Source organism: Daktulosphaira vitifoliae, unplaced genomic scaffold, assembly GCF_025091365.1.
Source record: "Daktulosphaira vitifoliae isolate Bord-2020 unplaced genomic scaffold, ASM2509136v1 Scaffold_345, whole genome shotgun sequence".
NCBI lineage: Eukaryota > Metazoa > Arthropoda > Insecta > Hemiptera > Phylloxeridae > Daktulosphaira > Daktulosphaira vitifoliae.
Window position 1 is genome coordinate 1 of NW_026099910.1, and position 12,078 is coordinate 12,078.

At 31.2% G+C, this 12,078-nt stretch overlaps 1 protein-coding gene across 2 annotated transcripts; it reads right to left on the bottom strand.

The window, feature by feature from the left end:
* Nucleotides 1-6: 6 nt before the first annotated feature.
* LOC126909402 (GAS2-like protein pickled eggs) lies at nucleotides 7-10,201 on the bottom strand. 2 transcript variants are annotated; one of them, XM_050691820.1, is made up of 8 exons: nucleotides 10,021-10,201; nucleotides 8,344-8,622; nucleotides 8,009-8,233; nucleotides 5,356-5,463; nucleotides 5,081-5,174; nucleotides 4,498-4,588; nucleotides 3,096-3,952; nucleotides 7-744 (listed from the first exon to the last, which is right to left on the bottom strand). In XM_050691820.1, exons 1-8 carry the CDS (start codon nucleotides 10,021-10,023, stop codon nucleotides 704-706), a joined length of 1,698 nt encoding a protein of 565 aa, XP_050547777.1. In that variant the 5' UTR covers nucleotides 10,024-10,201; the 3' UTR covers nucleotides 7-703. The 2 variants fall into 2 exon arrangements, with proteins under 2 accessions (XP_050547777.1, XP_050547778.1); XM_050691821.1 differs by having other exon boundaries at nucleotides 7-1,840; nucleotides 10,021-10,200.
* Nucleotides 10,202-12,078: the final 1,877 nt, after the last annotated feature.

Sequence of the window (12,078 nt, forward strand, 5' to 3'; positions counted from 1 at the left end):
ACTTTTTTTCCCCTATGTGTATCGTTTCTATATTTTCATATTTATAAACAAGAAAAAATGTATTTCAAGTGTGAAACCTATTCTCTCAGCTTTATTAACAGTAAATGGTTTACCCCACGAAACTTATAAAGAGAGTCTTCTGTTGGTTTCGTTTTATAATCAATGAATATTATATTACGTAATATAAATTTAAATTTAACATGAAATTTGCATATAATGTAAATTTTTTAATATAAATTTAATTTAAGTATACATTTTCTGGGAAAAAATTGTTTATTTAAAAATTTGAAAACCGGCAATGGCACACTTTGGAATGTCTCCCTAATTTATTCTGTCCTTTTTAATTAATCCAATGACTTGTTTTGAAAAATACTCATCATGTTCTCTCACTCGATAAATAATTTAATTTTTACTGTTTCTCTCTCTCTTTTATTTTTATGAAATACTATTGTTTTAAAAGATAAGTTGTAAATACTGCACAGTTTCTACTTAACAATGATTTAATGTGTTGGTTTTTATAATTGTGATAGTCATATTAAACGTTTAAGTCTGTACGATAAAGACACTTACGATTAATGGACTAATAAACGTCGGGTATTAATAAAAGCACGTTACAGTGAATTGCCAGACATGTCAAACGCAGTGGGTAACGATAAAAAAAATTAGTCTCACATTTCAAGTTTTCCTTCCAATATTATTTTTATTAAAAGTGTTGCAAAATAACTATCACGCCACAAGTTTCACCTATGAATCATAAAAATCATTAAAGGTTATTGGAAAGCTCTTACGCAGGACCGTGTTCGATAACTTTACACCACAAGTGCATAGAATGCATGTAAAATTAATAAATTACCATTACGGTTGGTGGATTGTGCGAAATTCACAGTATTGTTTAGGCACGGGGCTTGAATTTCTCAACAATATATATGTAAATAAGTAAGTGCAATGTATTGGACACGATCTATGATAAATTATACGGCCGCTATACGATATTCATTATAAATACATAATTTATGGGGAACGTCAAAAGTAGGAGCTGAATAAATTTTGTACTGCGAGAAATAACTAATATGACATAAATTTGACCGACGAGGCGAAAACGCATAACTTGATTTCGACTTTACAACTTGATCAATAAAGTTGTACGTAACAAATAATAAAATCGGATTTTTAAAGAAATATGCATAGTAAAAAATCAAACAACATAGCTGAGGGCTACGTTAAAAAATTATTTTATTTGAAAATAATAATAATAATAAATACTGGATTATAAATTTACGAAAAACGTCAACGCTCAAAGCCTAAATGCTACTAAAGCGGAGAGTTTGTGTCGAGTAAAAAAACCATCAGTTGCTATTTAAAACCTCTTTTCGGGTAGTTCGGTCTGGAAATAATTTGCATGGAGTCCTCTGCGTTTACGATCACCTGCTCGCGATGTCGAATTGTTCGATCCAATTGAAACTTAGTGTGGGCATACTACTCTGTCGACAGTTGCAGAGTTGTTAAAAAATAAAATAAAAATGAGACCCAAATCACCGGGAAACACTTGTAAAGCACTCATACGTGCAGGTTTTGGTTCGTCGTGTCTAGTGTGGGCGTCATAACTCTCATGGTCCGTTTGTGCGTCGTAATAGAAAAATATAGAACTCGAGATAAACAACACTATCCTATGGAGCTCGTTGAGGTGATGTATAAGCCGAACAACTAAAAACACGTTGTGCCACTAAGATTTCGACACTGCTAGTGCTCGTGAGAAGGCGTTTGAGTTTAATTCACTAGGACAGAAGGTTGGTCAAGACACAAAATCAAAAACTGCACACCGCCAACGTAATTTCACGGTCTTTAAAAAACACAATATTGATTTTAATCCGTTAAATTATGAAACTACCTATTAAATCATTCTTAAGAAAAACACAAATTGACTAGAGCTTAAGTCGCGGCAAAAGTATTTGTTATCATTAACCCACAAAAACAGTATGAGATATTTTCGTCAAATAATTTAGGAAGTCTTTTCGACATTTTTACCTCTAACAGAAAAATATTTAACAAAAAAATTATCGAATAAAACCCAGCGACTTTAAGTATCACTAAGCCAACTTTTTGTTAATTTGCCACTTAAATTTACTCAAAACTTTGAAATTATTTAATATTTTTCAAACAAATGTGTAAATAATTCTAAAGTGTTGTACCAATAGTACAATGTTCTACCACTCTTTTCCTGCGCACAGTTCATTTGATTTTCTTACCTGTGATCCATTTGTACATTTTTACTAATTAATAATTAAAGTTCAAACAAGCATGCAAGTGACACACGAGCATCCAAAGCAATTAATTTAATTATTTGTTCTAAATGTACTTAATGTTACACGATATTCTATTTTAACGAGTTCGATGGATCGGCGTACATAAATGTACCTATTTTCAAAACGAGAATACCAATCGTAGCAAACTGCTGTTGGCTATCTATCATGCACGTGTGGGTCGTCGACTGTGTAGTAATACATTGTAAAATTAATTATTATACATAATCAAGTCTTTGCGGTGGTCTTATCCGTGAATAACTGTTACAATACAAGCACACCGACAGCAATCTCAAATATTTGCCGGTAATATAATAAATATTGAATTCGCAGCTGAAAGATTAGTGTCAATTTAATATATATTAACACCCAACCGTAACACATAGCTTAGTAAAAACGATAGCAACATACCCTAAAGTATTAATAAAAGTTTTAATTTACATTTGAGCTTTAAACGCGAGTTTCCACTAATCTGCACACCGCACACCAACAAAAAGTATTAATTATATTTTACTGCATGGAACACCATAGAACCACAACTTCCTCGTTAACGATGCGAAGTAAACGAGTTAGTGGAAACCGGACAAGGGAGTTTTCACTTTTAATTGTTAAACAGAAAACAAGCAAGTAAATTTCGCAATATAAATGTTAATTGTTTCAAATTGCTTAATGCTAAAAACTTGAGTAAATTTATCACATTTGTGTTCAAATATTACATGAGTTCGAGAAAGTTTAAATGGGGATCAATGAAACCTTTTGTACACATGTATTAATTTACTGAACTTTGGCGCTTACCGTTAAATTTTGGCGCAACATTTGAATTTTGATTAGCGGGTGGGGTGGTTACAACTCCCAAACTTCGGTAACCTTCGTCTGATACTTCAGAACCACTGTCGGTACCTACTAGTTCGGATTTCTTAGCATCTTTAGTACTCGAATGCGATTTCTTTCGAACTCTTAAACTGTCTGACACTCGATATACTGGTGTGGTGTCTATAGTGCACTCTTCTTCTTTAACTGTCGAATGTCTTCTTTCCATGGCCGTTACAGGTGTTGGATTAAGAACATGATAGTGTTCGGTCCCTCTGAAATTATCCGAAACCCTGCACGTGGACGTTGTATCAATGGTTTTTCCATCGTCTACAGCGTCCAAGGAGTATTTTTTCTTGGGTTCGAATAACTCGACGATAGGTTCTCTTGACGACAAACGGTCTTGAAATTCTTTTGACAATTCTGATGTAAAATTGTCTGATATTTTTGCCGTTGGCGTGTCGTCCACGCCCCTTCGGCTGAAAGATGATGAACGACTTCTGTTAACTTCAGAGGCACTGGGCACTAGTAAATGGTCAGTTGGCGATACTGCTCTATAGAATTTTTGACGGCTGGGCGTTATAGACCTTGATCTATTACCATTCTGCGGTTGAACAGTTAAACGTTCGATGTTTCGTGGGGTTGGACTTCTGCTTCGCCTGCCCGTTTCTAAAGGTGCGCTCAATCTAGTGGTAACGCGTGGAGATGGCGATCTGCTTCGGTGGCGACTAGCACGTTTGGCCGTATTCAAACCTCCAGTAGTCAAACTTAGACCGCCAGGGTGACCATTTCCGCTGCTGCCGGTGCTTGACGTTGACGACCTACGTGTTCGTGGCGGTGATCTATAGACGACATTCATAGTTTATTTGCTTATATATTTTATAGAAAAATTTTAAATATTTTATTTAGATTTCTCACGGTCGTTAAAGTCATCATTAATTTTAAAATAACCTCTAAGAACTTCTCTGATATGCTTAACCTCAAACAAGCTGAACAGCAAAAATTTGAGTGTTTACTTAATTTAATCATGCACAACGTTTATTTTTATTCTCGATCTTTTTATTTTATTTAATAATGTCCAGTTTGGATTTTAATGTAGTCTCATAAACAACATGAAAGTCACCCGCAAACATTTACAGTTGGGAACGCTTATTTTCCACACGATTTATGGGCCAATCGAAGTACTGAAACGGTTTTACGGTCACATTAATAATACTTTACTCTCGTTCTGTATATTAAATACACTATCGTTATTTTCTATTTTACTTTGCCACTAAAAGATAAGTCATGCAATATATTCTACTTCACATACGCTAAACTCATTACATAAAATAAATCAGTATAAACTTTATTAGCGAAATACTATAAGTTTGCCATAAATACCGACCTGTCGTAGTGGACTTGAGCATGCGACAATTCCAACGTGGGCCCGCCGCTTTTGATTCCAGTCAGTTTTGCGGATACAGGTGCTCGATGTGCTGTTTAAATGAAAACGTTGTACGCCAAAAGAAAAACAAAAAAATAACAATAATAAGCTACATACAAGCAATAAAAAGCGTAAAAACATATCAAACTATGTAGGAGGTATGGCTATTAAGTCAATACACTCTGTATGCTACACACTAGTGAACAATGTTGGCACGACGTGCCAATTTACACGCAATAATTGTCCCAATAACTATCCTACACTATTAATATTATTTTTATTATCAACTTTGTAAAATATACAACGAATGATGCACTTTTATTTTATATTTACTACTCTTTCTACGGATTTATATTATATTTACTGCTGTCATGTTTGCCAAACCCAACCGGTAAAATAAAATTGAAAATAAATAAACCCAGTTTTTGTGCAAAAAACATTAATAGTAATAATATCATTAATTTATAGTAGTCATTTACACCATAGTAGACAATAAAAACAGTATTTTCCTGGTGGTTTCAATCTATAGGAGCAAAAAGCTTACCAGTTTTGCATCGGCATGGATCGTGTTTATCCAAGTAATGAGACAGCGTGTCCCATCCGCCACCCACTCTGACCATAACGTGGCTTCTGAGGATCTACAATGGCCATACAAAACGCATGATGCGCATAAATTAATACCAATTTAAACTTGACATAATCTAATGACCACAAGGATTATGTGTAAATACTCGATTTGAATATCTCAATAACGTATTCCATTAAAAACGAGTAAGTACACTTAATCTATGCTCGTACTGTAAAATGGTGCGAACTCACCCTGACGAATATCAAAACTTTAGTGTCACCGATCCGGTATTTTCCCTCGGACACCCTAATCATTGGGAATTGAGTTGGGCACTTGCACCTTTCCACCAAATCTCGTACCTTAACAAAGTAAACAATACGTTAACGTATCACATCATAATAACACTACAAAATTGAGTTTTCGCTGTAGCGTTTGTCGTCAGCCATTAAAAATAATAATAAAATATTCTCATAAATAATTATTAACGAATAGCGTAGTAATTCAGTATATTGATATTAAACGGCTAACGGTTAAATCTAGTTAAAAAGCAATAGTTCAAAACTAATCAAGTGGTACGATTTTATCATATATACTTCAGGCACGGCCACCGTACGCATCAATTCTATCTGTATACGACGGCTCTTATGAATACGAGTTTACAGCGAATTAACTCGCNATTCTATTTGTATGCGACGGCTCTTATGAATACGAGTTTACAGCGAATTAACTCGCGATGAATGATTCGCTGACATTAGAAAGTACATATTAACGTTACAAACTAATGGGTCGTCACGTATTGTGTTTCCGGAATGGTATTTTAGCGAGTAAACTTTAGGCATTCGAAAAATACCAATATGCAAAAAATTTCACCAACAATCATATATTTCAATAACGTGTTATCGAATTCTTCGATATAACATCTATACATGCCACAAGTATGTAACAAGTAACTAAACATCCCAAACAGTTATTCAAGCTGGCGTGTTTGTCTGACAAAAATACATTAATTCAGTTGAAGTTAATGACATCTATTTAGATTGTTAGTGGCAATTTTCGATGATTAAACACAACCATTAAAACTAAAAAATTGAAATCTGTGAATACACTACACATATTGTTTTTGTTTTCTTGAGATATTCTCACTTTATGCCTTTACAGCGGAATTCAAAATATAATTTAAAGTATTCTTTTTATCTCGACGTTTGCTACAATGAACAACGCATTCGATAGTTATTTAACTCTCTCGAATTAAATTTTACATTTTGATTTATGTTATTTCAATTACTACAATAGCGAACAGTCTACTTCTTTCTCTGGTGTCATTGTACCGACTTTTTTAATTACCACTAGATATGTATTATTCTTATAAATATATACACGAATGTGTTAAGTATATTCGATAGGCGGCATTTAAACACAAGTAACACCTCAGGTCGGACGCCGACGTGGTGTTTGTAAGGTCGGCAACTTCGAAGTAAACCTAACGCTTTGTTTTCGTTAATTCGCAATGTCACGATGATTTTTTTTCGTACAATAACAATCAAGGCCGTTCACACGAACCGCGGCAGTAGAGAAAAAACTGAAATACTTATTCGAGCATCACACCGGTAATGAAAAGGAGAAAAAATAAAAATAATGTCAAGCAGCGCACAAAAAACACATTCCAAAACACAGAATAGCATCCGCTAACAAAATGTGTATTACGCAGAAAATTTACATAAAATTAATTTATGAAACTACAATGTTGTTAAAAAATGAAAATTATTCTCCCGTCAATAAATCCATGTGTAACATTTTGTATTGAGGTTTCATTAAACCACATAGACTTTATTTGTATGAAGTAATAAAACGTTTGGAATAGCATGTAGAAATATTCACAATTTTTACATTAAGCAAAAGTAATGAAGATGCCGACAATTCCATTCTTTGAAATTCAACAGTGAGTTCAGTCACTACAAAGTTTTTTTTCAACGAATCATTGACAGTCATCGTTTTTACGGTGTACTGGAAATATTTCAAAAAATAAAAAAATTTTAATGATAAAAAGTTAACTAAAAAATGAATAAATTTATATTTATAAAAGTAGCCGTGTACTATACTAGTCATTTAACTAGTTTATTATGTTTACAAACTGTACTTTCATCACGCTCGTTACTCTTTTTTATTTTAATCATCAGTAATTTAATCAACGAAATCAGAAAATCTTGCAAACAAATAAAATAATACAATAAGTAAGCTGAGTTTTACGTGCCTTTGGACACAATCAAGATTAAATCAATTGAAATAAATATAGTGAATATTACATTGACTATTTTATTAATGATACTCATAATAACATTTCATAACTTAATTTTTTTATTAATTTCTCTACGGCTTTCGAATTTAAAGGTGACTTAAACTAGATACCCGGAAAACAGTAAATACAACACAGTGAAATTTCCTAAAACCGGTGGCTATTTAAAAACAATAGGTGAAATTAATTAAAAATTCAGTGAAATTACAAAATATGAACTTCTAAAATGTTATTTTACATAACATACCAAAATATCGTATAATTTAATCGTAATCTTGATTTTTATTCATTTTCTTTTAAACATGATACTAGTTAAGTATCTTATAAAGTAAACAAACCACTAACTTCAAGTAATTTAAACAAATTTGTAACTATACGAGTTATTTCAAGAAAAATTTTAATGACATTATGAGCAAATCATTTTTGAAAAAAAAAAAACTAGCAAAAACAACGAATTTCAAACTAAAAACTATGAACAGAAGAAGTTTAATAGTAGTTTTCCTAGTTTTGTATAAATCTTTGTTAAACTATTAAAATCAACACAATGCACTTTAATTCAAAGGTATAGTAATTATTGATTTATATAATAATTGTATTTTAATACAACTTACCATTTCATCTAAGCTCTTTAGATCATTTGTGACAATTTGAGGTAATGGACCATATTCAGTTAGGTCTTCTCCGTCGCTTAAATCTGTATCATCTCCGTCATTAAAATCAGTACCCTGTGAAAATTGAGCATATTTCTTATCAGCTGCAATCTCCCGGTCTATTTGTCTCTCCATTTGGACTAACATTGGGGCTGGCACACCAACTCTAGCACCTCGCCTGGCCACCTAACATGATGTATATGATGTTTAATTTAATAATAGTATTCGAACTTTAGATGATGTCCATTTATACAGTCGACTATAAAAATTCCAAATGAGTTTTTAACTATATTCACCTCTAACAAACAGAGTATTACATGTTTTTCGTTTTTGCGCATGATCAAGTCATCAGTTTCAAATAGTAAACATTCAAAAACACCTAATCCGTTTCTACACCATGTAATAAAATTTGAAACATTGTCTCTGGCAAAGAACGTGCCGGGTTTGGCTCCGGGTAGGTATCTAACGGCTGGTAACTGAAGAACTATGGTAGCAATGCCGCTAATATTAGACTTTCCGGCCGCTTGTCTCCGGTTCACGTGGTCTTCGGCATAATTCCTCACGCAATTAGCATGCTAGAAAAACAAAATTATATTTAGATTATTCTTACTGCTTTTCAGATCTACACAATCATTACTACGCAAAAACACACGAAGCTAAATAAAATTATTGAATAAACAAAACAAAATTTTACAATTCTTACATAATATAATTATATGTTAAAGTCTATTGAAACTTGATGAAAACCTAACGACTACGACTGCGTTCTAGTTGTTGTTTGCATGTCAAGGTCGATTATCGAAAACAGTATACACATACAAGTACCGTGTATACTTTATATGAATATAAAATACAAAATATATTTCTTCATTGATTAAATTTTTTTGATTATTGGAAGTTAAATTTAGTTAAATACTTGTAGTTAGGCGTGGAAATTTCAAATATTTATACGCATCAAGTACCATTATGTAATTTTTAAGCATCCACCTTTAATATTGAAACAAACAATAAACAAAAACAAAATTTCACCGCTAGTAAATATTATTATAGCATAGAATATTATTGTCATTGTTCTTGATAGAAATATTTAGTTGTTATTAAAATGTTGGTCAATCATTATTTCGAAAAATGACCATACATAAAGAAGTTAAGTAAATTGGGTCAATTCATTGTTATTAAAACAAGGTTAAATTTTAAAGGCTTCTATGTACTTTTAATACATATAAGCCCTTATAAGAATAATTGACTTATTATGTCAAAATTAATATGCATGTAATTTAAAATGCGTTAGGAAAATGGCTAACTACATAAAATAGCAATGAATATTTTAATGGTTAGTTTATGAAAACATAACTTTTAGGGCTTTAGATATATATACCTAAATTCCTGACATTTTTTCTAGAAATTGTTGATTTTTTTTCTACGAAAATATAGTGCAGTTTATTTGGAAGGACAAGATTGAAAAGGGTATTATTTAAATTAAGAATAAATTCTCCATGAAAAAATGTGTTTCTAATATCATTTATAAATGTTGAAAATTGAACATTTTCATCTAACTTTATTTTGCGAAGTCGTTTTAAAAATAAATAAACACCTAATAATAACTTATTTAATTGAATTTATGTGGTAACTAAAAAAGATGAAATTTAATAATCCGAGATATAATTTTATTCAGAATTTATTGTAATATTATTCATATTGATAGGCTTATTATGAAACGTTATAAGTTATTTTTAATTTTAAACTTTAACATCGATAAAAGAACGAACTGCAGTAATTTTTTTTTAATAATACACAATAATATGAATAAAATTTATAAATTTCAAATTAAAAGAATAACTTTAGATTTTTCAACGATTAATGATCGAAAAGCTGAAAGCAAGCACAATATGTAAACAAATATGTTAACTAATACTATAAAAAAATGCTAAAAAAGTCAATGTAGAGCAAAACGAATTGTATCAATAATGAACCATGGATATTTTTCCAGTAAAATGTCGATAACAAAACTTAAATCGAGAATACTCCAATTTTCTCTTAATTCAATCTATTGTTTGTCATTTCACTAGAATTGCACAGCATAAATCTATGTCGTTTTGATCAAATCAAAATAAGATGTGTGTCACTTTCCAGTAAACCGGAAATCATCTGCGGTTACATCTAAAGAGTCAAAATCATCCAAAATTAATTAATTTTTGAAATTAATATTAACTTACTACAGACAATAATACAACGCGATGCTTTAATTTGACAGAAAGAATTTAACTAGTAGAAATTTAAAAGTGTCTAATGTCAATATTAGTTGTTTTTATTGTTATTCCACGAAGTTATTTAGTAAAATACAGTATTTAAATTTATCTGAATAATTATAGGCACGAATATTATTTTTATGAGCTAATTTATTCTTTTATCTCATTTTATAAATATGGAGAAGACAAATTGGTTATTATTTAAATTTTTTGCCCTATGTTGATTTGAAAATCTACTAAGTTTATTTAAATATCAATTTAACCATAAGGAATTGAAAGTTTATAGTAAAATTACAATTTGTAGGTTAGCGTAAAACTCGTAACAATCATATAAATGCATTTAAAAAAATGCCATTTAACGAAAAGTAATGTTCTCATAAACAGAACGAAGTACAATAGTGACTGACAGAATCATCGTATTAGGTCGGGCGATATCGTTACGGTTACGGTTTACAGGAGGCCTGACCGTTATGAATGAATAGTAGTTTTTTAGTTTTTACACGTTCTGGCAATACGTCATAGCAATGTTATTCATTCGAAACGCCACCGTGTCGTTTTCAGTGGCCAAGTAACCGATGATGATATACCGATCGCATGTATCAGATATCATAATCACTGCTACCTTTGACTGACAATATAAATGTTCCTATAAAAATGTTAAACCTACTGAAATAAAACTACTTGTAATACTATTTCGCAGTTAATTCTGTAATACGATAAGACACTCGTACTATTCGCGCTAAAAACCGGTTTCCAAAATACAATAAGTTGATGCTATTTTTTCAGCCCATTCTGTTAGCAAAGTTATTAAAAGTGATACGATTTCTATTATTACGAATGTTAGTCAATGGACTCGAGAATATATACACAACGCACATTAAACAAAATACAGTACTTTAATCTCATCCTAATAAAGTCATTATCAGTATTTGCCAGTCATTCCGAGTGGTACATTTTTTCTATGACCCACAAACCACCAACACCATTTGCTATAGGTGTGCGAATCCGCCTAGAAAAATCCAACACGTTCACTGGATCATAGCGGCAAAACAGAAGAGTATACAAGTTGGTCAACGTTGACCATTTTTGGTCGTTTTTAATTTAACCGTTAAGCGGTTAAACATAATATCGAATATCTATTATTTAAAGAGGACACTTATTTCATAGAAATAAATATAGGTTTTTTTCGTATCGGAAAACACCACAGGAAAATAACTAAAAACATACCAATTATATTAACCCCGTAAAGAAAAAACTTCAAGTTGAAAGAATTTAAAGTCTACTAAAATTTTATTTCTACGGAAGCAAATTATAGAGACGGTTGAAAACTTGAGTTATTATTTATGACTAAAATTTGACCTAACGAAGCGAAGATAACTGTGTATTAAAAAATTAATGTTTGATCATCAAATTAAAACAGATAATGATGGTAATAATTATTTATAATATATAACTGTGAATAAGAAGACATTGACCTGATTTATGTTTGTTTTTCACATTACATGGTATCTAATTGGCTGTATTTAGAGTGCATGTGTTAAAATAATAATGATATCAAATAAAAATAATTCAGAAAATTCTCACATTTTATTTTTATGACGAGTCAAGATTGATGCGCACATTTCCGGAGTTGGGGTATGCAGCCAGGGTATAATAATTTGATTCTGTTATTACATAATGACGAGAACAATAATTTGGACGGAAAATAGCTCTTGTTTTATTTCTATTAAAATTATTAAATTTTTTAAAACGTCCTCGATTTTAACTTAATTTTCATTATGA

Bases quoted from the DNA above. Each gene is read 5' to 3' on its own strand.
- LOC126909402 (XM_050691820.1), bottom strand. The intron at 5,464-8,008 runs GTAAGTTGTATT...TACTTTGTTAAG, and splicing joins TAAAGAGCTTAGATGAAATG to GTACGAGATTTGGTGGAAAG. The intron at 5,175-5,355 runs GTGAGTTCGCAC...TGGCCATTGTAG, and splicing joins AAGTTTTGATATTCGTCAGG to ATCCTCAGAAGCCACGTTAT.